General features: G+C 32.2%; 3 protein-coding genes across 10 annotated transcripts in view; 1 reads left to right on the top strand and 2 right to left on the bottom strand.

The window, feature by feature from the left end:
• Isha (Insulator su(Hw) mRNA adaptor) overlaps positions 1-12453 on the bottom strand; it is a 33397-nt gene extending 20944 nt beyond the window's left edge. For both annotated transcript variants that reach the window (XM_074113539.1, XM_074113616.1), the window contains exons 1-6: positions 11990-12453; positions 4419-4547; positions 4163-4324; positions 3761-3932; positions 2010-2116; positions 1746-1862 (exon numbers count right to left, since the gene is read on the bottom strand). In XM_074113539.1, coding sequence (XP_073969640.1) covers positions 1746-1862; positions 2010-2116; positions 3761-3932; positions 4163-4324; positions 4419-4547; positions 11990-12019 — 717 coding nt within the window. In that variant the 5' untranslated portion in view covers positions 12020-12453. The remainder of the gene's footprint in view (positions 1-1745; positions 1863-2009; positions 2117-3760; positions 3933-4162; positions 4325-4418; positions 4548-11989) is intronic.
• A 207-nt stretch (positions 12454-12660) lies between these two features.
• LOC141448994 (glycoprotein endo-alpha-1,2-mannosidase) lies at positions 12661-18169 on the top strand. 4 transcript variants are annotated; one of them, XM_074118078.1, is made up of 6 exons: positions 12661-12980; positions 14532-15028; positions 15506-15735; positions 15828-15993; positions 16444-16625; positions 16765-18169. In XM_074118078.1, the coding sequence occupies exons 2-6, from the start codon at positions 14533-14535 to the stop codon at positions 16966-16968; spliced, it is 1278 nt and encodes a 425-aa protein (XP_073974179.1). In that variant the 5' UTR covers positions 12661-12980; position 14532; the 3' UTR covers positions 16969-18169. The 4 variants fall into 4 exon arrangements, with proteins under 4 accessions (XP_073974179.1, XP_073974333.1, XP_073974256.1 ...); XM_074118232.1 differs by having other exon boundaries at positions 12682-12980; positions 14856-15028; XM_074118155.1 differs by lacking the exon at positions 12661-12980 and having other exon boundaries at positions 13973-15028; positions 17183-18169.
• Positions 17653-27141, bottom strand: part of LOC141447762 (exportin-4-like) — a 48929-nt gene continuing 39440 nt past the window's right edge. For all 4 annotated transcript variants that reach the window (XM_074115804.1, XM_074115610.1, XM_074115681.1 and 1 more), the window contains exons 13-23: positions 24816-24990; positions 24286-24445; positions 23948-24117; positions 23442-23610; positions 21906-22023; positions 21650-21825; positions 20600-20780; positions 20289-20419; positions 19985-20197; positions 18599-18691; positions 17653-18461 (exon numbers count right to left, since the gene is read on the bottom strand). In XM_074115804.1, coding sequence (XP_073971905.1) covers positions 18267-18461; positions 18599-18691; positions 19985-20197; positions 20289-20419; positions 20600-20780; positions 21650-21825; positions 21906-22023; positions 23442-23610; positions 23948-24117; positions 24286-24445; positions 24816-24990 — 1781 coding nt within the window. In that variant the 3' untranslated portion in view covers positions 17653-18266. The remainder of the gene's footprint in view (positions 18462-18598; positions 18692-19984; positions 20198-20288; positions 20420-20599; positions 20781-21649; positions 21826-21905; positions 22024-23441; positions 23611-23947; positions 24118-24285; positions 24446-24815; positions 24991-27141) is intronic.

The raw sequence follows: 27141 nt of genomic DNA, 5'->3' as shown, positions 1-27141 counted from the left end.
CCAATAAAAGGGTAGCTTTACGCTGGAATTGAACCTGGCTTTAAGGCAGTTACAAGTCTGCGGTGATAACAGCTCCTCTTTTAAATATTCTATTGGGGAATCAGAAAACCCTTGTTACGTCCATTTAATGAACTTTTTGCTGGAGCTTACTTATAGAAATAAAAAAAAAAAAGGTTCTCGGGGGAGGGGGTAGTTGTGGCCTTTCAGCTGTTGCCTGACCGAGTAGGGGAAAGGAGCTTATAAAAAGATGTATAAGCCGGGTTTTATTGGAGCTCCAAATTGGTGGACAAAGAAGAAGACTCCGAACTGCCGCGCTTAGAAAGACCAGTTAAGCTTTTCAGAGCTTCGCATACACCGAGTTGGATAGCAATAAGAAAGCAAGACGTTCTAGCAAAGGTGAGGCCATCGACACCATTGTAGCCCCCAAATCATCCAGCCGTTGTCGTGAAACAATTTTGTGAGTCGGTATTACGTAGAGAAGGATTATAAAAATAAAAAAAAAACTCCCAGTAAGATGAGTTAAGTTTTTTATCATCCTAAGTAGCATGCAATTAAGGGGATAGGTGTGCAGATTGGGCAGTATGAAAGGCCAATTATCCCTCACAACATTAAGAGTTGTGATGCACGAATTGGAGGATGAGGAAACGGTATAATATTTATGGCAGTTTGCGAGCTTTGCCAGTACTGTACCACTGTGCCAGTGAGTCACACTCTCAATGGGCGATTTAGAACTCGTGGGATATCTTGGGACATTTCTACGCATACCTGAGGAATGTTTTAGTGTAGTATAATCTGGTAAGAGCAATCACAATTCTTCCTCTAACTACAATCCTCAAGATACTAACTTATAAAGTTTCTTCGAATTTAGAATTTTTATACTATTTCAATGGATTTAACACGTTCGCGGACGGCCTGAATTTAGCTAGGGTACTGATATGAGCACCCTCCGTAAATGCAATTTCCAGGTTTGTTAGATGAAATTGGACAAGAGGTTTTTGATACATCTTACTATATAGCACCAAAAATATATAAATAAAGAAAAAAAAATAACTGCATTAGCAGTACTGTTTCATATTGCTCAATTTTGCAATCGAAAGAGTCAGCTACTGCAATTGCAATTAGACTCATACAATAATCACTGCAAATGCAGTAGTGACCCGCTAGAACAAAGCGAAAGTACTGCATACGCAGTAGCCGTCCGCGATCGTGCTAATAAAGACGCTCTTTTCAAATGATACTTTCTGAGAAAAGCGTCAAGTTCTAAACTACCCACAACTTCTCTTAATTTCCACAGAAAGAATTTAAAACAAAAGCGGAAGGTAATTCTTTATCTCACTAAAAGATCTAAGAGATTCATGATCACGTTCAATCTTCTTCAAATTCCCGAATTGCAGCAATGAATTAAATATTCGTCAATAATACACAAGCAGTCGAGCTGCATCCACTTCATCGAAAATATATAATTAAAAAAGCCAGTCAAAATAAATGCTGTGAAATTATAATGAGGGCTCCGTCTGCTGTCTGCATTCAAAAAAAAAAAATTATTTTATTGGATAATCCGACAGAACCATTTGTATAGCAATTTTCCGTTCACAGGGCTCCTGGAAAAACGAAAATCTACCCAACAGAAGAGTACCCCATATGGAAAATAGTTAGGGAAAGTAAAAAATTATGTCATCAAAAATATAAATAAAATTTCAAATAACAAACAATTTAAGTAAAATCAATTTTAAATTCACGCCTACCGTATCATCCTTTTTACTCTGCGAATTGTTTGCTTCCAGCTGTTTATCAAGCAGTAGATTTTGTAGGTTTTGTAATTGCTGCATTATATTTGGATCAATCACACCTGTAGATGGTTGCTAAAAGGGAAATTGTTTGTTTCACTTTTCTTTTTATACCTTCACTTGATAACAAAATTTTATATTATTTAATTCTAAATTTTTTCTAGTATTAGACATAATTGAGGGGTATTATTTATAATCCCTGTTGCGCTTTTATATTCTTACCAATTTTGATGTCATTGTAGGCGTAGGGACCGGCTGGGCCGTGGTACTGTTTATGTCCACCGATGATGTCAACCAAGATGGATCTTTAACTGGTGATGGTTTTGTAGCTGAAATTTTTCCTGTTATTACGAACTAATATAATAAATTTAAAATTCTAATCAATTTTAAAAAATTTCTTCACGAAAGAATTGAGGAAAACACTTTCCAGTTTCTGGGAGAAGAAAGAAAAGGTCAATCTTCTATCTGAATTGGACCAGGAATACAATTATAACAGAGTGTATGATAAATGGGAAGGAGGAAGCACCCCAGGCTAAATATGTAAGTTCTGATTAGAAGAATCTCAAAATTCAATTTTTTTAATTTTTTGCGTATTGCTCTCAACTGGACAGCCATACGAAAAAGGTGAATAGCTCAATAGAAAGACTGTGATTTCTAAGAGATTCAGTATTCAGTCTTACTCCCCCAGACTCCAGCATCAAGGGATTGTTATCTCATCTCGAAACTGAAGAAATATAAAAAAAAAAAAAATTTAAACAACAATGAAATCAGAAGTTTCAACCTTGAAAGATCTTTAGCAAGACGGCCCTCACCTTGAAGAAATCTATTTTTGAGACTCTATAGTTTTCCATAGAGCTACCAAAAGGTTGCTCCAAAGATGTGTAACTTGTGTTTAATGGATTTGAATGCGTGCTGTATTGAGACTGGGAAGTTTAGAATCAACTGTGCAAGGTTGAATGAGCGAGGAATTGCGAGGAGAATTGGGGTTTTCTTAATGGCTTAGATCCTATGCTCTCGAAAAAATCATACCGACTCACTTAAATTATCTAAAGTAATTAAATATTGTTTGAAACATGACTAGGTCTGGGTAATAGAATAGATTAAATTAGGGCGGCCTCAAGGCCTACGCCACCGCGACCCCTATGGATCAGACTCTTAATGCTGGAGAGTGGCTCCTGGGTAAAGCTCTCAGACCTTGCTTTTTCCTCCCCGAGAAGTAACATCCATAGCTATACAAGCCCCTGGCACTGACACAATACGTGCAGTGCCGTTTCCTCCTCTTCTTGACAGAACCTACAAAGGCTATCATCCGCCAGGTGTGATGCATGTGTTTTCTGAGCCTGCAGTGCCCAGTTAATATGCCTAGAATTATCTTTATAGCCCCACTTCCTTGAAGGATTAATTCTGCGGTCAGCCTTTGCTGGGTAATATCTTTGATTTTCTCCGCCGTTTATAGTATCTCTGACCGGTTTCGGCCTTTCATCCACCGTCAGAGGTAAATCAATCTGTTTGGTGAGGAGGAGATTTTGTCTTCACTTCTGTTTTCTCTACTTCCAAACTTCACTTTCGTCTCGCACTACACTTGCTGACAGAGTGAGCGAAGTTACATGGTGTATATGTTAATGTCTCGTAAAACATCAGATAAACATCAAATAACCTTCCTCACTCAGGCAGTAGGAGTGGTGTGCTAGGACGGACAAAGTCAAAGATTACTAAATACCATTCGCCAAACAACAACAAAGCCAAATTCTATTTGAGTCGATAGATAGCATTGTCATCATATTGCCATTCATATAGCCGCGGCCGGATGTTAGCTGCCTAGGCAGTAGCTATCGCGGCCTAAAACAACCATTTGCCTGCGCAAAGGTATTACACCATTCACTGACCAAACAAAGACTTTGACGCAAAAAAAAAGATCTCCGACACTTTTTTTAAATACACTCTGTGATATTAATTCAACTAATATTACTTACTTGGAGTTCTTGGCTGGGCAGATGAAGGTGGTAGTTGAACTCCATTGCTGCTAGGTGGCACTACTAACTGATCTTTATTTGCAAAACTAGCCATGTCCAACAATGGTTGGATCACATCCGGTGTGAACACTTGATTTTTTTGCCAAAGATTTAAAACACGAACAATCTTTCCCTAAAATAAAATTAAACAAAAAATATTATAGTTTTTTCCCCCCCTTTGTCTGGAAAAGACTAAAATTTGTTGAAAAGGCATACGATGAGGTTGGAATTTAAATTACGAGGCTCTTTAAGAAATCGATCCGTAAATTGTGAGAATACTTAACACTGTCACTTTAAACCAAATTATATACAATTAATTATAAAATCATGGAAGTTCAGAAAAAAAAAACTAATATAACCTACCTTATCATCTTGTGGACAATTAAAAAGATGGAGAAACGTTTGTTGTATATTTCTGGCAAAACGAGGCGCAAAAACATCCTTTTCAGCTGTAAACTGATGTCTCGATTGCCTTACTATAGAATCGATTACATATAAACCGGGTACTTTATATTCTGGTTTACACTGAAAAATAATTTTACTTGTAACACAACTGTAAAATGAATTACATTATTTAATTTTTTTTTTAAAGGTAATAACAATATTGAAAGAGTATAACCTTTTGTATAAATTTTTCCACACTTTGTACAACATGTTTATAAAATTTTATTGCCTTAATCCCAGATCTAGTGATGGCCGTCATCTTAGCCTTGGAAATAGGCGGTCTCGTCTCATAGAGTGACGAAAGCTGTTGAAAAAAAAAGAAACGAAATTTGTTAAATAAAAAAAATACAATAAAATCGAATAAGAATTATTCAGAAAATAACTTCTCATTTCCTTTTTTGGAGGAGGGGAGGAGGGAGGTTATGACCTTGCGCTGCGACCTTTCAAGGCCTATTGAGTCCCATTACTGGGTGCCAGACCCAGATATAAGGGAAATCCCAGCATCTGGGTGCCAGAGGTTCCTGGGAGGATATAACCGCCTCCAGCTGCTGGAAATTTCTCAGGTGACTTAAAAATTCCTTGGATAACGCTGATAGTTCTAAAGTTGTATTGCAATTTCCTCCATCGCCGAAAAAAAGATATGCCATCACGTCGCCCTCAGAAGAGAAGAGACTCAGCTTCTTCAGGTTTATCCTCAGAGAGCCGACAAAGCCAGTAAGTTTGCGGAATTTATTTTTAACTTAGGCGAAGGCATGCCTCAGATATCTGCATCGGTAATAATTCTTCCGCCTGCCTAAAGGCCAGGAAGGCTGTTCAAGAGAGTAAAATGTGGAATTTTTTGAAACATATTTACTGATGAGTTCCCTGTGTAACACTGGGAATAGAACTTTGTTGTTGGGGAGGTTGCCGAACACTCCGACGCCCGGAAGTGATCTTAATCGAATTTTTTCAAGAAATATTTCAAGTAGAAGTTATACAACAATTTGTTACCAAGTTTACCGAAAATTTAAATAGCCATATTCAAGAAAATCTCCAAAAAGTGATGTCAATTCAGTTTCTGTTGAAGAAATGTTTCTTCAAACTCTGGATTTTAGCGACAAATTTAACCTTCCTTAAATGTAAATGAAAGGAAGCAGCAGACATTACAATGAAGCGGCCCTTTAACAGGAAATACACCAACCCTTCTTCCAGAAGTACCCTTCAACCAGTTTGAATGTTTGGAATAGAAGTTGTTGACCCTATTTTAGTAAATAGAACTATTAAATTCCTTCATTCATCCCTTTGTTTTCACTATTTTACCAGGGTCAAGTTCATAAAAAAAGGCCGATGTTTAGCGCCACTTTTGCTCAAGAATTGTGTGAATCAAAAAATCACATCTCCGGGCAGTGAACGAAAACTAAGGGTAACGCCGGGAAATTGGGCGGCACTATTTCTAAACACGGTAATAACTGTTCTCAATAAAGCATCACAATGCTGGCGAACTTGTGAAATCTATTGACTTTTGTGAAAATTCAATAATCAAGAGGGTTTAGTGGACATTTTTTTTAAATTCTCTTTACTACACTAAGGAAAAGGGAAGTATTTAAAAAGAAAGTATCCTGTCTATTGCAACATATAATAGAGTATCCACCCTTGCGAACAGTACATAATTTAAGTTTTCACTGAACTTAGTAAGTTGAAGTTGAGTAAACTGAAATATTGCTCCTAGAGCTTTATTTTGCCGAATCGACAGAAATTTATTCTGCCAATAAATGTAAAAAGATATAATCGAACAATTATTTGAGAAAACTTCCGAATTATCCATACTCAGAAGAATAAGACCGTTTTCTCCTGATGCAAAAGGCAAATACATGACATTCCTTCACTACTATCTTCTTCTAAACACTTTCTTATTTTACTTGTATGCTGTATGGCGAAGATAGGGGATAGGAAGATAGGGGCATATAGCGCGCTCCAAAATATAAGTCGCAATATAATTTAATATAAATCGTACATAATGTTCAGAACTCTGTGCAACTTAACTTAAGTAAATAAGAGTTAAGCCTAAAATTGAGTGAATTATCAACCTTTATACTGTAAATAGATGAGAAGATATGGAATATTTCAAATTTGTTAAGCCTAAAAGGGCGCCTATATAATTACAAACATCATATATCTCTATGCAATGTAATTTCATTCAATTATGGGCAACTTCAAACAATACAATTAAGAAAAATAACAACATTAATGAATATGACAGTGGAAAATACATATAAGAGAGGTTTACATTTTTCAAAGCCTGTAAGAAAACGCAGAAATCACTTGTCACAATAGATTGCTTCACAATTTACGAAGACAAAGTAACTTCGCCAATTAAAAAATTATTTTCATCTATTTTCAATTAAGGATCGTATTTAAAATGAAGAATTAAATGAAGTGTTAGAATATTTAAAAAAAAATCCCAAATCATGTTTTACTTTGTTGCTTCAAAAATACTAGTAACATAAGAAACGTCCAATTTAAGATTACTTCCAAACTCGAAATTTAAAAAATTATCAACGTACTCTCCAAATTTATGCATTGCGCTTCTTAATGAACAGGACTTAGATAATTTTTCCCCTTTAAAGAGTTTTCCATATCCTTTCAACGGACAGAAATATTATCGATGTAAATAGAATAGTGAAGAATATATAGTGTTCAAATAAAACTGACAAAATTGAAGTCACAGTATAACAGAAAGAAGTGTACACAACTCTATGTAGTTTTAGTCAATTAAAGAAAACTGCTATTCCTAGAACTGACAGAAATATGAATGTAATAAGCACAAAAGTGAAAAAGATATAGAACGTTGAATTTTGCAGATTCTCATTAAATGCACCTAATTTAAGTCGCAATTAAACGGTTCGTATTATACAGAACTCTTTGTAGTTTAGGTCAATTAAAGAGAACACCTATTCCTACAACAGACAGAAATATGAACTTTTAAAAACAAAATTAGAGAAGATAAAAAGTTTAAAATAATCAGAACATTGTAAAACGCAATATTAAGTAATTTTCAGAATTCTACGTAAGCAGTTTTGCTGAAGAGAAAGATCAAGATCATATGTGAAACAGTGTATAAAATATTGAATGTTCTAATAAAAGCAGAATCAGTTATGAAATAGTCAAATCGTTTAGTTGCAATAAGTTTTGTGATGCACAGAATTCCGTTCAATTAAAGACAAATTATCAGCAACGTTCTTAACTAATGGATTTTATGTTTCGTTTTGTAAATTCGCTTTATTACACAATGTAGTAATTCTTCAGTTAGGAGAAAATATTAACAAACTGGAGGCAAAAAATTTAAGGAAGAGATAAGACATTGAAATGAACAGAACCAATCAAAGGCAATCAATGTGAAAGACGCAATAACTCGTCTATGAAAGTTTGCTTAATTAAGTTGTGTGCCAACTCTTAAATTGGCATAACACATTTCTTTTATTCTACAAATTGTTGCTCTACATCTAACTCTAAAATAGTCTGAAATGTTGGAAATAAAATATTGGAGAAGACTTAATGGTTTGTGGAAACGCATAGAACCTTTTATAATTCTCCATATTACTTCAAGTGTTACACTTAAATCTATAAAATTTTGTTTAATGATTCATGGAACTATCAACTATTGGCTACACAATAGTGAAGCCTCAGTAAAGGAGAAAGATTATAATTATTTTTAGCGTCGATTATGACCGCCATAGTTAATGCGCTCCTTAACAAAAACAAAAAAAATACTGGAGAAATTTTGGAAATTCCAAAAAAGATGAATGTCAATGTCACAACCGAAAATATTTTCGGTATCCAACCTTATAATTCACTACACCAACATCCGCTAATTATAAAATCTTTATGAACGGTTGAAGAATGGTATCAGACGATACTGGATGTTGAGTTTTTAGTTCCGATTAAGAATATCCTGTTCAAAGGATCAGGGGAAATGTCGGTTATCACTTTATTGGCTGAGAGAAGAGAGCACGAGATACTTCAACAAACAGGAACGATTTCACTGAAACAGGATCTCATTGGATATGACAGTCCATTTTAATGGTGATTGTTTGGATTTAGAAGAATTTTAGACAACTCTTCAAACCTGTCTGTATTGTGTGTTTATTTATTTCTTCCTACAGACAACGAGGACCAGTCCGCCGAGATTTCTAACTCGTTCTACCAAGACATCTAGAATATGCTTGAATATGCTCGTGATAATTCTTTGAACGAAAAATGAGAAAATGAAAAAGCGCTCTCTGATAATACAAATATTTCTATAAAAAAATTACCATTGATATCAAAAATTAAATAAAACATATGTAGTTTTATTTTCATTTTATCACTGAGAGAACTAGGTAACGATTTTTTTTTTTTTTTTGTAGATTGATAAAGGTCGGAAGATAAAATTCAGATAAGAATAAATGGACATCCATGAAAAGCAATAAACCAAAATTAAATAGGCAATGAACAGAAAAAAAAGAAAAATGAACAAACACACATACTTCTCTAGCTTCTTCAAAAATTCAATTTTTAATTAAGATAAATTTAGGTTGACTATGTTAAAAAATATAAAGCTACTCTGATAGACAACTTATGTTCAGGAACCCCCTCCATAAATTCTAATTTCAAATGAATTGCAAAATAAAAGCAACAGTTCAGAAGCGGAAAGATAAAAAGGAATCGTTCAAAAGATTCACACTGTGATCAGTTTCCGATTTCTTCCAAACTCACCATTTTAACGCATTTTGATGCTAAACAGTTGGTAACATTAGAATCTTTAGACAGAGTGGTCAGAAACCTCAAATTTTTAAAGCAACGACTAAATCTATCAACTGTTGACACTATCAATTCTGTTATCATTTCTGATGATGCCCTTCTGGCTAATTATTCAGTAAAAAAAAAAGGTAAATTTTGTTTTTGAGGTCAATAACCAATCAGGTGTCGTCGACGGGGGAAGCAGCGGAAGCACATTTTTACGGGCCAATAAATAGAAAGCAACACAGGGATTCGAACTGGGGATCCTCCCACTTTCATATCCACCCTTCATATTCACTACACCAACATCCGCTGATTATAAAATATTTATGAACGGTTGGAACGAATGATAACGATATCGGATGTGAGTTTTTAGTTCCGATTAAGAGTATCCTGTTGAAAGGATCAGCGGAAATGTCGGTATCACTTTATTGGCTGAAAGAAGAGAGCATGAAATACCATAACAGGAACGATTTCACTGAAACAGGATCTCATTGAACATGACAGCCCATTAAAAAAAAAAAAACAAACACCATTAATATCTAAAATCCTCGAGCTGCTGAAAGAACTAAACCATCGGCGCTCCATCTTTGGACGAAAGATCGTGTAGGTTAGACAGTGAATAAGAGAACTAGCTTTCTAGCTAAAAGTGCTGCTGCAGCTAGAGGAGATCACAAATAAATTTATAGCCACCTTTACCTCTCAATAGCAGTGGCATTTACCCACGGAGGAATAACTCAACTAGCGAATAATAAGACAGTTTTCTCCAATTCAGAACTGGCGTCAGCAAATGTAGTGCGAAGAGGTAAAATCTCTTTTTACCTAAGCTGATTAATTCGACCTCTGTCCGAATCCGGCCAAGGGTACAACAGAAATATGCGAGCTAAGACTGACGAAATCAAAGATAAGTTTTATTAATTTGTTTAATATGTATTTAATATCAATGAATTACAGAGTAATGTAAAATATTTTTGTGCAATTAGCTGAAACAAAGGTGAAGTAAGGACCATTTTGTTGAACTTATTTTTGGTCTCAGAGCAATTTGGTAAATCCTCGTCACGACCACAATATTTTCTTTTAATAGCGGAAAAATTAGATATGAATAATCGAGTGATTTTCTCTTTCCGATCGATATTTTTTGGCATTTTTTTTTTTTTAAAGACTTTCGCAACAAATTTGAACATCCTACAATTTTCCGTTTTTGAGATATGGAGGACAATCAAACCAATTTGTAAAGCGACTTTTTCTGACTCAGTGGACTTCAAATCGTGTATTTTCAGCGAAAACGCAAAATATATATTCTGGAAGACCGTCAATACCTTTTTTTTTTTTACTAGGAATAAGATAAAGTAAAGAAACCCTTTGAACGTAGGGAAATTGCACTTCCGCCAAATTTTTCAAACACAGGATATATAAGAAAAAACATTTAATAAAATTTAACTTTAAACTGATGACATAAAACGAAAAAACAGTGAAGTTTAAATGCCCTATTTGGATAAGATGCGACCATCGAACCGCCAATAAGCCAATCAGAGCAAAATACCCCTCTGATAGTGTCACTAAAATTTGTTTTGTTTTGTTTTATTTCTGTACTATTAATTTGAAAATAATTTGGTACATTTTGACAGAAATCTACCATCAGTAGGACGCTGAAACGAATTAACGTCCTTTGCAAGCTTAAATTTCAGTTAGAGTAATATCAATTATTTGACAAGCAAAGTAGGTTATGTCCACTAGTTTACTTAAACATGGAATCTAGAAATCGATAAAAACAATTGCTGAGAAAACCAAAATTATTTTTAATGATACTTCAACTAATTAAAAGTAAAAAAAATATACATAGGTGAACGTGTGGCTAAACTACTTTTCAGTCATCTTAAAGAGAATTTTTCTCTTTTATCTGGGAATTACAGAATTTTTTTAAATTATTTGATGGCAACTATTAATATTCGCAGGTTCGAAAGTAGCCAAAACTGATTTAATATTTAATAAAATAAATTAAATAGTTATAAAAAGTCATACAAAATATCTAATATAACTGAATCTCCAAGTGTAATCTCAGCAATTGTCATGTGTTACAGTCCTAATTTCTTAAAGCCTAGGCCTGATACAATTCTGGTAACCCTTTGTCTACTTTTGTGTAGTATTTAAAGCTATCGCTGTCCTAACAAATCTCAATAATTTGATATAAATAATTAAGGAGTAAATATTGGGCAAAATTAAATATTCTACCACCAAGTATTGAATAACCTATCAGAAGCTGAACATTTCTGAACCTTAATACAAAGTCTTGGGTAACTTTTATTAAATTATAGATACTGAAAGATAATTCTTTCTGCTTTATACAAGAAGGTACATAAAGGAAGAAAACTCGAGCTTTGACGAATGAAAAATTGCTATTCTGAGAAATCTATTACGTATACAGTGAAAAATTTATTTAACGAAACAGAAAACTAAATTGTTTAACTAGTACAATTTTAAGAAAAATTACTCCAAAATTTGTTATAATAGACTGAAATTTAGTGAGCCTACTACGAAGTGAGAAATTGTGAGAATTTTTCCCTCTAATACACTAAATTTAGAAAATAACAATAAAAAATCTACTTTGACCATGAGATAATTAATAATAATATCTCAAACAGAACAAAATATCAAATATTTCTTGATACGTAGGGCCTCAACCAATAAAACAAAAAATTAATTATTAAACTAAACTTCCCAACAGTTAGTTAGTTTAAATATATAAATGTATCTTTGTCCCTTAAAATTTAGAACTAAATTAAAAATGTAAGTATATAATATACTCGAGGTAAAATTTTGAAATGAACAGATTATCATAACCTTCATGAAACGTGGAAAATATAAAATTAAGTAAAACGAAAACCAGAAAAAACCTCAGTTTCTCCGAATATTAAACTAAATAAAATAAAATAATAATATATAAATTTAAAAAACCACACATATTTAGAAAAATAATTTAATATTTACCTCATTATTAAATGCTTTGACGACTTCCATCTTTGTGAACAATATAACTTTTTCTTTCCAAAATAAGTCAGTTTTTTAAATTACATTGTTTATAATTGTCACCAATGTTATGAACCACATTTTCACTTTTTTCAACACCAAAATCCACACGAATGATAAACACTTTTAACTAACATCAAATCCAAAATATCCAAAGTGTACTTCCATAATTCCATAGCTTTATACATAGCGTCACATGAGATTCGGCGCGTCGTGATGACGGTCAGCGAAGAACTAATGTGAGAAAACTAATAATGCTCTTTAGTTTTTTTAATAAACCTTATTTTTTTTAATGAGATTTACTTAAAAGGTTAATTTTTTTTAAAAAAAAAGCTAAGTTTTCTATAAAATTGAATAATTACAAGTGGAATGTAATACCCGCAATAATTCGACATGTAGGCCTTTAATTAACTGAAGTCAGTGTAGCTTAAGTGTACTAAAAATTAAGAAGACATATGTATAAAATCAGCATTTAAAAAGATAATTCTGATGGAATGTTACTGATTCATTAATTATTATTCACTTGCGTAACTTCATTTTAAGAAATAAAGTTATTTAAAAAAAAATTCTTAATTATAAAAAAAAGAATGATCTGGACGCTATTGACTTCAGATGCTGAAGCGCCTTGAATTAAACAAAAAAATAGTAGCAATAAATATTTATCTTATTAAACTAAAAATAGTTCAAACGAAAAGTTTATAGGATTCAAACTATTTGTTTTTTGAATAAAGCGAAAGATAAGCTTATATGTTTGTTTTTGTTTCGATACAATTGCAGAAAAACAACAGCCTGCAAAAAGTAAATATAATTATAAAAGAGGCCTAAATCCACGTTACTACTAAGTGATGACTGCCTAAAAGCAATATTTATTTATTGACCTCTGTCGCTGGGCGCTAGCCAGCGTCGCTTCAGACGTCAAGTAGGATTGTTTGGGAAGATTAAGAGATAAGAGGTAAGTTAAGTGATGGATTAAGATGATCAAAGAGGTGAGAATGGATATAACGAATATTAAATGCTAAGCACTTGACAAATAGAACTTTAAAATAATTGCAAATTGTTCTATTGGAAACTGAATATCCGATTAGTTACTCGGCGATTAATTTAGGAATGTAATGATTAAAGACGGTACATATTGGAACCTCATATTGGTAATATATGGTATATAAGAAGTTAGTACACTGAGGCCCCTCCTTTAAATTTAAAATAAAGATGAGTAGTTCGTACACAAATGAGTCCTAAAGAGCGGATCCATAAAGTGAACGTAACAACCGGTGAACTAGGTCTTCTGAATAATTGTTTCTTAACCCACTCTCGTTCATTGGGTCCACTAATTCAATCCGCCATCTATCTAATTTCTCTAGCTCTATCGATCATTCGTTCACCGTTCCTTTCGGTCCTCTCCTCAGTGTCTTTGTCGACTTTTTTCGATCCTTCTCTTTGCACAGGCTTCCTTTTATATTATGCGTTCAGAGATAAATAAAAAATTCAAATTAAAAAATAAGATTTCTTTATAATTTTAAAAGTAAAAAAGGTTTGCCTCCGGTAATTTTCGTGGTGTCTCAGGAGTTATTACCAGAAGAGCTGCTGAGAGTGTAAGAGAACACGAAAATTAACCCTCAATTAAAAAATAAAAAAAAAAAAACTGGTTCAAGCCAGGTAGTAAAAATGTACACAGGTGTACAAAGAGATAGTAAAGTTTATAATACTAAGTGTAAGGGATGATTTCAGCCAAAACAGTACCTTTCGCGTATAATCAATCCTTTCACTTAGAAAGGTACATAATTTGGCGTTTATTCAACTCTGAAACTTAATTTTTTAAACTGAAAGTTTTTACGAAGCTCAAATAATTACCATTACGGAAAAAGGAACGGCTCTCCAAAAATATCGGTCCGAAGTGAATAGGTTCATCAAAATGAACGAGTTTGCCTATCTCTCTCTAATTTATTGATAAGAAGCAGTGTTGCTGAAATGTGTAATTTTCACAATTTACGGTTTTTCATTAAATGGGCAGATAATAAAAACATTTTTTTATTTATTAAAATACAAACAGTTTCCTTTAAAACTAATTATTATAATCTTTCTATAATATTATTTTGGTTTGCTAAACTTGTGGTTGATGAATACTCAGGAAGGTAGCCAAAGAAAAGTGTTATTACACGGTTTTTGTAGAATGCCTTTTTTTTTTCGGTCTTTTTCAATGCCTTATCGTTCGGCAATTTAATTTATATTCTCGTACATCGTTTGTAAAAGTGTTCATGGGCAAGCTGCATGATTTACATATAAATTTTTAATTGCTTACAATTTCTGTTTAGTTTTACTTCATATTTATTTTTTGTTAATTTTTTTCTTGTACATTATCAATAAAGTAAATACATTCTTTTTTTGTTTTTTGATTTCCTATTCTCATTTGTTGTTTTATTTTTATGTAGCCGCTTTCGTAGGTCATTTATATATTTTTAACTTTACAGCATTAACAGTTTTAATATCTTATGAAAGAAATTAGTATGTTGCAGAACATTAGAGCAAAATTAAAAATTCTTTTAACATTCGGAGTAATATTGTGTAGTTTAACACTGATCAAATTGAACACAAAAGATTTTGCCCATACTAATAAAGTAATAATCACTCGAAGAGAAGAGGAATATATTTATGGAAATGATGCATTCCCAACTTTTCAAAGTATTGCTGAGTTGAGAAGTAAATATATTAAGAAAAAGATGCTTAAATTATCAAACAAAGTTATTCACCAGAAAACCAGTAGAAATTTTAATTTAAAGGAGTTAGAACCAAACTATAATGTACATATATTTTATTATGCATGGTACAGAAGTCCTCCAAATGATAGAAAACTTAAATATTGGAATGATGAGAGAAAATTTATAAATATAACTGATACGGTGCCAGCTGCAACGAATTATTATCCAGAACTTGGATTCTATAGCTCAAGAAATGAAACAGTGATAAGGCAACATATGCAACACTTGAGGATGTCTGGTATAGGTATATATTTTTGTTTAAATGGATTACTATATAGATTACTAAGTAGGAAAAATAATCAAATGTCTAAGAGAAGAATTTCTTAGCTTGAATGAAATTTTTAGTATTATTTTTGTTATGGCTACGTTAACAGCACAAACACACTGACAAACGTCCACTTGGGTCCTGCAGGGGCAATTGTGAGGAACTGTAAGGGTTTAAATAACCCAAAGGCAAACTTCCAACAAGAACAGCTATAAATGCAAAACGGCATTTTTGTTATCTTGGAGCTTGGACTTTCCACACTAAGTTTTTTTGTTTTTAATTCAAGGCGCTTTAATATCTTAGTCATTGAAATAGGCTAGGAGCTATTTTCAGTACACTGCCGGTCTCCGGAAAGTGATCTCTTGTTTCAGATAATACTATCCATTAAGAGGAACCTCTTTGGATGAACAGTTTTTAATTTTTTACTATGGTAACAACAATATGTTTCTATTTCAGGTGTTCTGCTTGTGGCGTGGTATCCATCAGACCTTGATGATACATCAGAAGACATTCTACCTTTACTAATTGATGCTGCTGCTAATTGCAATCTTAAAATTGCTCTACACATTAAATCTTATAGCAGTAGAGATCCTTCACACTTAGTAAAGCACATAAAACAATTTATTGATAAATTTCAATATCACAAAGGATTGTATAGAATGTCCAGAAAGAATAAGTTGTTACCCGTAAGTTATTCAATTCAGAACTATAAGCCAATAATTTATATGTATTTACTCTAGTTTTAATTAAAAGTTAATTTAAATTTCCATCATATCAGGTGTACTACATTTATGATCCTTTGGACATAGAAATATTGTCTTGGAGAGAACTGTTAGCGGAAGAAGGAATATTAAGCATCAGGAATACTAAATACGATGGCATTTTTATTGGACTGATATATTCAAAGAAAGATAGTTACGAAATAAAGAGAGCAGGATTTGATGGTGAGGATGTATCATAGTTTGATTTCTTTAAAACGTAAGAGAAAAGAATTAATGAATCCAGCGCGCTCACAAAGTAATTCCTAACCTCACTACAATTACAATGAACTACATACTGAACATTCAAAAAATATTTACTGATTTTAAAATTGAAAAAAACTACGGTTAACACTGTAACTTCCTCTCACTATATTCTCAAGTTTCTAACCTATACGTTATATGTAAATTTCCATTTTTTTGTATGGGAAGGGATTAGCTTCGTTAATTCCCACGAAGGTATCACTGGTTCTTACTCAACTGCCCGGCCCTTAGATCTTCACTTTCTAGGAGGATCTAAAAATTTGCTCACTAGTTAGTGATGCTACGTGTCTATGCTAAGTGTCAGTAACGCTACCCAATTGCCGGCAATGCATTGATTCTGTAAAAGTCATCTAACATCTGATATATTCACAGGTTTCTACACTTACTTCCCTTCAAATGGAGCGACGTATGGATCAACATGGAAAAATTGGGCACATTTAAACGATTTAGCCAAAAAATATGATTTACTATTTGTTCCTTGTGTAGCACCTGGCTACGCTGAAGGACCTCCAGATTCTAGTACGAGACATCGTTTGGAAGGAAGATATTACCAAGTAAATCCATTATATTCGTAATAAATACTTTCATCAAATCAAATAAATTAATTCATAATTTATGTTATATACATCCATTATACTCTAATGGATTTCTGTTTTAAAAATTTCTTACTATAGAAATTATTTTAAATTCTAGGTAAGTTGGCATAGTGCAATTAATCTAAACACAACATTAATTGCAGTAACATCATTCAATGCTTGGAACGAAGGGTCACAAATTGAACCAGCTGTTCCAAGATATGTTCATAAATTTATTTATTTAGATTACGAACCTGATGGGCCAGTTTTTTATTTACAATACACTGGTTCTTTCATAGCTAGCTTAAAAAATAAAATGTAAAACTTTTTTATTATAATTATTTGTAATATATTGAGTATACGTGTAAATTTTAATCATAAAAGTTTTCTTTATTTTGGAAATCTCCTACCAATCTTTTATTGGCCAATTCTACAGCGGCCGCTCTCTTAAAAACAGTTCAATCATTTGTTACTGTAATCAAAAAACAACAAGCACAATAGATGAGAGATAGTGAAATTGTGCAAATACGTTACAGATATCTGTATAATATGCAAAATACATTGTGCACTGAGAGAAATAAGTTGAGTAAACGACGTGACCATCCAGTGATGGAAGCCGTTAGTTCGCAAGCTTACGCAGCAACCAACCTAGGAGATCGGCGTTATGTGTTGAGTTAGTCGTGTGGCCACAAGAGAAATGTAAAAACATAATTCGTATTTTAAGCTACAACCCAGAGATGTGATTAATAAAAATATATTTTAATTTGAAAATAAATTGATCTTTATTTATTTTTTTAATTCTCATTAAAGTAAAACAGCCACAAGCAAAGACTTCCTTTTTTTTTTTTACAGCCTAGTAAAAAAATAAATACACTCAAAAGAAATACATTTTCTGAAATAATTTATTTCTACAAAAAAAAAAAAAAATAATAAATAAAATAAAAATAAATACACTGAAAAAAAAAGAAGAACAAAACTGCGAGGTAACAATTGAACATTTTAAAGATTGTTAAAATGAATTAAGAAAACAAAACACAAAATCTATAGCAATTATTATTAACAAACTTGAGAAAATAATGAAAAATTAAAGGTTCTCGAGAAAAGCCTCAGAAGGCAAACAAATTGTAATAACAATGTTAAAAAAGAAAAAGAAAAATACATCAACAAGAATCAAACTATCGTTAATTTCTGTAAAACGTTAACTGAGAAAAAACAGGCAATTTGTCATTGTAATTTTTTTTTTTTGATTAATTACAAAATTATAGAACATTTAAAGCAAAATTTCTTCTTTTATATATATATAGTATTATTACAAAAATTCTTCTAATTTTAAATTAAAAACAATTAAAAAGCAAATATTTTTTTTGTCTTCCTATATTTACATTTTACAAAAAAAAAGAGTAAAATTAATTTTCTATTTGAAATAAAAAGTAAAAAAAAAGTTGTACAAACTTTTTTCGCCCTAGTCAATAAATATTCTTACAGATTGTTCTTTTGTGTTTCATTATTTACCTAGATACATATATATATATAAAATTAAGTTAATACTAAAAAATTAAAAGAAAAAGTAAAAGAAACAATGAACCAGATCTTTCCTTAAAAAAAACAAAAACAAACATATTATTTTACAAGCAAGAAACCTTGCACCTCAACAACAAATTTCTCAAATACTTCCTTAAATCTAGCTTTATGTTGACGATCTGTGGATAATACAAGATTAGCTGTTAATTTATTAAAACATTCAGCTAAACGTTGTGCTACTTCAGGGCTTGTTCTAGTATTTATCCAATCTTGTACACAAACTTGATATTCTTCCTGTTAAAAAAATGGATTAACTACATTAGTAGATTCGCAATATTTTTCGAATTCAATGAAAGAATATTCGTTTTTTTGGTTATTGAAATGTTTAAAATTTCAAACTATATTAGTGAGGGATTTTGTAAAAAATTTACCTGATAACAGCAAATCAATACGAACAGAGCCACTCCAGCGCTGGACAGTACGTCTGAATTGAATTGTCGACATAGGATCATATCCATCAGTATCTGTTGCAATAAACATCAACAATGTTCCACATTGTAAAAATTTGTTTTAATAACTAATTATTACGATACGAAAATTTGTTTGGGTCCGAAGTTGTTGAATTTATCCATTTTAGTACACGCATGTTTTATTGTTTTTTTTTTAATTTTCTTTCTTAGTTCGGATTTTCATCCATCACTAGATTACATTAAACTTGCTCACTTAGCAAAAGGATTAACGATACTTTATGTCAAAGTAAGCGTAGCTAAAACCGAGAAATATGCTGTAAATTCGACGAAATTAAGGTCTCAATTATCACTGAATACACTACAATTTTAATTTTGGTCCCTTCATCTGTGTTCGGTGGACAAAAATATGAAGCATCCTTACTGAAGAATTTTATTTTTGAGGTTGTTACGTCATATCACATTATCCCAAAAGTCATAATTTCCGGTCCGGCCAACTCCTTCTCTAAATCCACTAACAGTCATCACTAGCGACGTCTTTCTTTTGAGAGATTGTTGTATAATATAAACTATTTTCGGCCAGAGATATCCGACTAACCTCATTTTAGGAGCTAAATAAAATATACTACATCACATCTCTAGATGCCTACTTAATCTCTAGAGTTACGAGGGATACGCTGCTTTCTAGAAAAAAAAAAAAACAACTACTCAATTTCTCCTCCAGAAGTTCATCTCTAGGGATCTGGCTTTCCAAACTTTTGGTCACTGTCCAGGTTTCCGACAAGTATGTCACTACATTTTCTACAAAAGCGTGATACGATTTCATTCCTTGTGGACTTTATTATTTCTTTACTCAGAGGGTAGAATTCAAGGTAGATGATAAATTAAAATTATAAATCTGTCAATTTTCAAGAAATCTAAGATACTATGATTATGTCAACGAAATAATGTAAATTAAATAATAATGATTTTGGTCAATCAATAAATTCAAACACAAATTTGGTTTCATCTCACCAATAGTTTCGGTAAATCTATTACCATCTTCAGAGTAGTGTAAAATTTGTGGAGTTTAACTTTAAGCTACATCATCATAACTGTTGAATAGTTTACTGTTGGACTGTTGAAATTTTACACCATCCTGAAGATGGTAATAGATTTACCGAAACGTTAGTGTGATGAAACAAAATTTGTGTATGATTCCCAAAATCATCAATTTACAACGGTCAAAGACCATAACTATCACTAAATAATAATTCAATAAAATTTTTGCTATAATAATTATGTAATCCATAATTCCATTGACTTTATCTTTCCATTAACTTTATCACATACCAAAAAGAGATAATTTACCTTAACAAACGGAGCTAAATATTTAAAACTCTTAGAAATGCCAGCGTTGAACACATGTGATCCTAATACTTGTATAAAATCACAACATATTGAATTGACATCCTGTCCAAATAATTGCAAACCCAACTGTACACTATTCAAAATACTTTTTACAAGTTCTTCACTTTGCATTACTATTTTCTCTGGATATAATTCGCATACGAAAGTTATCATCTGTAAAAGAAAGAAAAACAGAAAGTTGCTATGTGTAATGATTTCAAATAAAAAACCTTTTCAGAACTTTAGCTGCTACAATATCCCTTACCTTATAATACTGTAGACAAAGTGATGGAAATTTTAATAAATCTATGGTCATTAGTGGCATAAGAATATTTAGGCCAAATAGGCAGACATCGGCGGCGGTAACTGGTGTTCCTCTTCCGTTTGTATTTTCAACTATTTGCAAAGAAAACATGAATGGAAAACCTCGTTAATAACTAATTTTCTTTATAAAGAGTACAAAGAACTGTATATAGAATTAAAAGAATTTTTTCTAGTCACTGTTCAAATTTTATGAAAATCCAAAAACAAATAATTCTTCCTTAATTTAGGAAAGGATAAATTTGTTGAGATTACCAGCAGGGCTGAGATCAATAAAATCCTTAGATAGAAGACCAGTAAATAGTTCCATCAGAAGATGTATATCATTGAAGGAATCTTCTTCAGCAGATGGTTCTATAGTTCTCCTACCCAAATTACATCTAGCATACATTTGTACAGTATTTAAACACGCGTCGTAGAAAATTCTACTTTCATTCTGTAAACAATAATTTAATTATGAACTTGAAATATTATTAAACTTATATATAATAATAATGGGATAAACTCATCTAGTGATGTACTTAACAGATGCCATAAATTCTGAAATAAAAATGCGATCAAGGATTCAGAAATTTATATAGTTTTCCATCAAGATTTAAATGACTCTTCTTAAATCAATTTTTTTTTTTTCCAATCTATTGTGTGATAGAAAGTTATGATATAGAGTAGATTTTCGATTTTAAGTTTTCACCAGAAATATCGGGATTCTTCTGAATCCCTGGACTTTCCGGGATTCAAGGGTAACGTAAAAGCTGATCATCTGGAGCACGGGAGAGATCTAACAAGTCATTCTGTGGAGAGCCGAACCTGTCTTGGCCATCTCGAAGCAACATAATTGGCCCGGGGATTAAACAAGAAGTTGAAATTGAGGTAACTGAAGATGCTCTAAACGGAGGTGAGAGGATGTAGACAGACAGCCCAAGGGTTTTTACAGAAGAAATCAATTCGGACTCTACGATGTACTAGTTCAATCTGGGAAAGAAGCACTCAAGAGTACTGGTATCGCGGTGATGACTGAGCCTTGCTACTACAGCTGGGACGTGAATATTATCTGAAGGATATGCTAATTGTATATAGAGTGAGAGATGAAGTGCGAAAGAACGTTTGATTCCTGTACTCCAGGCACAGGACACTTGGCACTGTCCAGATATTAAGAGGAAATTTTGCGGCCCAGCAACAATAATACTGTAATCACTGTAGATTGTCAAGTAATAGTTCAGTTTCACCTAACGTAAGTGAGTTTTATCCCTAAAAACAGCATTTATGACAGCTCTTAGATAATTAAATAAACTAAAAATAACTTACTGTTGTTAAATAACATAGCATATGTCGGGCGACGTCACAGAAAAATTGCAGAATTAATTCAATAATTAGTTGATAATTGCAATAAAGTGCACTTAAATTAGCAGATTCATAAAGCAGAAAACTGACATGACTAAAAATTGAATGCACTGTCACAACTTGTGCTCCCTGTGCTATACCTGTGTGGAAAATTCAGAAATATTTCTCTTTAAACATTTCAAAAAGGTAAACAAAAATTGAAAAAATATGTTTATCTTACCAATAAAAGATTCAATAATATCAGCAATTTCAGCTTTTATTGGTTCATTCTGATAATTTGTTTTGAAGGATCCTCCGTCAATAATAGCTCGAAATTTATCCATTATTGGTTTTATAATCTAGAAAAAAAAATTAAAAAAAATTAACGTGTGGCTGTGTCATGGACACGGCCGTGTGTTGTACGTGAATACGTTTACGTAACGGGTTATATTTTTTAAATAAAATATTGTTATTTATGTATTTAGGATGAAATCAAGGAAACAAATCGACGATCGAACACAATCTATGCCCATACAGTCCGTTGTCGATGTAGAAGCGATTTCCACTTGCATAATTTCAACCGCCCCAGCTGCAGATGTACTGACACCGTCGTTGAACCGCTAGGCCGCATTCATTCTTTTACGTTCCCGATGGCACACCTTGACTCGGTCATATGGTGTTTTATTATTACCATTCGATTGTTCTTAAGAAGCCCTTTCCAACCGTATACGATCTCTGTATTTGGTTTTGGCATTTTCGACGCGTATAGGCCGACATTATATATTTTTGATATTTTTTTTATTCTAACACCTTATTATATTCACTGTCACTATTTTACACTAATGTTTTGTATACAATCGATAGATTGTGACGACAGCTGACGATTAAAACTTAAACGAACATCGTAACTTCTCCGAGTCAAAAGTTATACTAATTTGCAAATCTCGATACGCAGCAAAATGATCTCAAAATGGCGGCGCTTCCCACCGCGCGCGATGCGTCACAGTCTTCGCTTATCGTAATGAATTCTTTAATCCTTTAGCTATCCAGTGGTCTAATTTAATTTTGGATGTAGACGATAGATTCGAGACGATAATGCCAAACTGTATCCCCCGATTTTGTTATCATAAGGTTTTTTGGAATGCCTCCATATGATAGCAAATTTAAAGGCGTATTCACGTCAAAAATTATAAATGAAAACGTATCTGGATTGTAACAGACACAAACCAACCTCTCTTACATTGATTCTTATCTTAATGATTATTATTTTATTGTAATTAAACCATTTTGCTAGCAAAAGTAAGCAAACCATGACCACAATAGGTAACGGAGCAGTACAGTTACTTGAGACAACCTTACCCAAGATGACGCACCTGTGAACTACATAGAGACCAAGAGAGAAGTGCCAGGTACGTATTTAGAAGCAGTCACAAGAAAGCAGAGCATCTGATAAGGTCTGTGATAAGAAAACCCTCCATGCTATCCTGACGAACATTATGCTGCCAGCTTGAGAATTACTCAAGATAACACCTCTACTTTCTTGCGAGATTCCTGAATTTTAGGTACGCAAATTAACTATAAGGAGAAAGTTGAATGCCTAAAATGTTATGCTGTACGCCTAAAATTTATCCAGCACAAAATATCACGTTTTTTTTTGGACAAAACCGAAAATGATTTTTTACAAAATTGTTTTTAGAATTTTCCCACTATAATTTTCTTTAACTTGGAATCTGATTTTATCGAAAATGTTGATTTACATCCTGTAGGAACAACGTACCCTTGTCCAATATTCTTCCCTTTTACTTTCTTCAACAATACCAGCACCGCCAAGGATGAACGCTTTAATTAGGCCACGTTTTGCTTTCGGCGGAAGTTGTCTTGTTTCAACACTTTGGTGTAACGAAACTAAGCGCCAGAATCCTTCACTTTTTAAAACAAAAGAAGCCCTGTGCAAAATAAATAAATACATTTATTAGGTCATTATCTAAAAATAATTTACAATATTAGAATTAAAATGGAAGTCACTACGATTCATTAAGAGAAAATAAATGCACAAGAAAAATTTAAAGCTATTCATCGAAATTGTTCACATTTTTAAAGGATCTTAGAGGCCACAAAGAGAGAGAGAGAGAGAGAGAGAGAGAGAGAGAGAGAGAGAGAGAGAGAGAGAGAGAGAGAGAGAGAGAGAGAGAGAGAGAGAGATAGAGCGAGTGAGAAAGAGAGAGGAACTGCGTGAATCACTTTTTGGTGAAGACGTAAGATTTAACAAAAATTTGAACTCACTTATCTCCGAGATCAACCAGTGAAACTAATAACTGAACAGATCCTTCTGTGATTGCTGGTTCTGAACTGAAGGTCCTTAGATTAAATTCTACTTTCATCAACAGATAATTGACTGTCCACATTGCACCATCAGAATGTAGGCCGAATGCTGATACAAGCGGCAAACTTATCTGAGAAAACAAGCACATACTAAGTGAAAAATATTGATTAACTACTAAAAATATCTGTTTTTATAAATTTATAATAATAATAACAATAATACTTATTATTATTATTATTGTTATTATTTTTAAACGTATAGCAAAACTTGGTTTATGGTTAAATAAAAATTCATCTACCTCTGCATAATATGTCTCATTTGGTAAAAGATAAGACAGTGACCAAACTCTGAGAAACCAAAGAATACTAGCACCAACTTCTGGACTCAAAAACTGTGCCAGTTTAGCATTAATAGTCTTTCTTTCCACTTCGCACAGTCTTAATATTGCTGATACCAATCTAAAAGAAACGAAAGGGCAAAAATGAAAATAATTATCTGGATTATGAACAATTAAAGTTTTCTCTTACAAACTCATAAAGAAGTATGTATTAAGTTATAAAAGGAAAATATTGGCGATATATTTTAGATAATCCATTAACTAAAGTTATTTTCCGGAAACGAAATATTTTTTTCCGAAACCTTAGAATTGATTTGGAAGTAGTTGATTAAAGAAATAATCAAGCTTTTGAATCACAAACACAAAAAGGCCGGCATATCCAACTAAGAAGTACGAACATCCGAAAAAGATCCGTCGTCAAATTTCTTTCTTCTGATGAGAAGTTAGAGATATTATAATTACGGAGTAATTGTATTAATAAATATAACTACCTAACGACTTGATCAGATGAATCAATTTCCGAAGGTAATTCTAAAGAATCTGCTACAGATGATGCCAACACTTTTAGGGTGTTATCTATTGAAGCGTTCTGTTGAATGCTGTGCTGCATGATCTCATATGGTACTAATGATGTTTCACCTTCGCTTTCCATTACTACAACATGGCCTAGAAAAATGAAGTAGAAATGAATGAAACTAATCAATAAAACCACCAGGGTTGTAAATAGTTAAATTGGAAGAGGTGCTGCAATGTTTTAGTGATAACCATTATTCAGATATAGAAGGTTAACATTTGGAGGTTTTGCAAATGGTTCTAATTTAAAAACCTTTATATCTCTCACCGCATTGTACTGATTATTATGATTTCTTTACCAAATTGTAGAGAAAAGTTAGCCCTATAACTGGTATAAATGGCTTTGTTTTAGTGATAATAGATATAGAGATGAAGAAGGTGTAAATTTGGAGGTTTTGCAAAAGGTTCAAATTTTTAACCGCTATATCTCTTGTTCTATTGTTCCGATTTTAATTGAATCATTACAAAAATGTAGAAACAGTTAGCTCTATAAATGGCATTGTTTTAGAGATAACTTTATACAGTTACAGAAAAAAGTTATCTCCATAAAACAGTGAAATATAAAATAAAATCTATCGAGTAGTTTTCGCGATATTTGAAGTTAAAGATTTCACTGTTTCAAACGAAACCAAAATTTTACTCTAAATATCTCGTTTCCTATTCGACAGATTTTTACGAAATTTTATACAGTTATAGACAAAAATTGTCTCCATATACGGATAAAATAAAAACTAAATCTATCGAGTAGTTTACGAGATATTTGAAGTTAAAGATTTCACTGTTTCAAACGAAACCAAACTTTAACTCTGAATATCTCGTTTCCTACTCGACAGATTTTTACGAAATTTTATACAGTTATAGACAAAAGTTTTCTCCATATACAGATAAAATATAAACAAAATCTATTGAGTAGTTTACGAGATATTTGAAGTTAAAGATTTCACTGTTTCAAACGAAACCAAAATTTAACTCTAAATATCTCGTTTTCTACTCGACAGATTTTTACAAAATTTTAAACAGTTACAGACAAAAGTTGTCGCCATATACAGATAAAATATAAACAAAATCTATCGAGTAGTTTACGAGATATTTGAAGTTAAAGATTTCACTGTTTCAAACGAAACCAAACTTTAACTGTGAATATCTCGTTTCCTACTCGACAGATTTTTACGAAATTTTAAACAATTATAGACAAAAGTTATCTCCATATACAGGTAAAATATAATCAAAATCTATCAAGTAGTTTACGAGATATTTGAAGTTAAAGATTTCACTGTTTCAAACTAAACCAAACTTTAACTCTGAATATCTCGTTTCCTACTCGACAGATTTTTACGAAATTTTAAACATTTATAGACAAAAGTTGTCTCCATATACAGATAAAATATAAAAAAAATCTATCGAGTAGTTTACGAGATATTTGAAGTTAAAGATTTCACTGTTTCAAACGAAACCAAACTTTAACTCTGAATATCTCGTTTCCTACTCGACAGATTTTTACGAAATTTTAAACAGTTATAGACAAAAGTTGTCGCCATATACAGATAAAATATAAACAAAATCTATCGAGTAGTTTACGAGATATTTGAAGTTAAAGATTTCACTGTTTCAAACGAAACCAAAATTTAACTCTAAATATCTCGTTTCCTACTCGACAGATTTTTACGAAATTTTAAACATTTATAGACAAAAGTTGTCTCCATATACAGATAAAATATAAAAAAAATCTATCGAGTAGTTTACGAGATATTTGAAGTTAAAGATTTCACTGTTTCAAACGAAACCAAACTATAACTCTGAATATCTCGTTTCCTACTCGACAGATTTTTACGAAATTTTATACAGTTATAGACAAAAGTTGTCTCCATATACAGATAAAATATAAACAAAATCTATCGAGTAGTTTACGAGATATTTGAAGTTAAAGATTTCACTGTTTCAAACGAAACCAAAATTTAACTCTAAATATCTCGTTTCCTACTCGACAGATTTTTACGAAATTTTATACAATTATAGACAAAAGTTGTCTCCATATACAGGTAAAATATAAACAAAATCTATCGAGTAGTTTACGAGATATTTGAAGTTAAATATTTTACTGTTTCAAACGAAAGCAAAATTTAACTCTAAATATCTCGTTTCCTACTCGACAGATTTTTACGAAATTTTAAACAGTTATAGACAAAAGTTGTCGCCATATACAGATAAAATATAAACAAAATCAATCGAGTAGTTTACGAGATA

This window comes from Rhodnius prolixus, unplaced genomic scaffold, assembly GCF_049639745.1.
Source record: "Rhodnius prolixus isolate KJV_2025 unplaced genomic scaffold, Rpr scaffold_1, whole genome shotgun sequence".
Lineage (NCBI taxonomy): Eukaryota > Metazoa > Arthropoda > Insecta > Hemiptera > Reduviidae > Rhodnius > Rhodnius prolixus.
The sequence above is the reverse complement of the archived record's forward strand: the minus strand, read 5'-3'. Positions and strand labels throughout refer to the sequence as shown.

Bases quoted from the DNA above. Each gene is read 5' to 3' on its own strand.
- LOC141448994 (XM_074117996.1), top strand. From the start codon at position 14,518: ATGAAAGAAATTAGTATGTTGCAGAACATTAGAGCAAAATTAAAAATT. The intron at 15,029-15,505 runs GTATATATTTTT...TTTCTATTTCAG, and splicing joins CTTGAGGATGTCTGGTATAG to GTGTTCTGCTTGTGGCGTGG. The intron at 15,994-16,443 runs GTGAGGATGTAT...ATATATTCACAG, and splicing joins AAAGAGAGCAGGATTTGATG to GTTTCTACACTTACTTCCCT.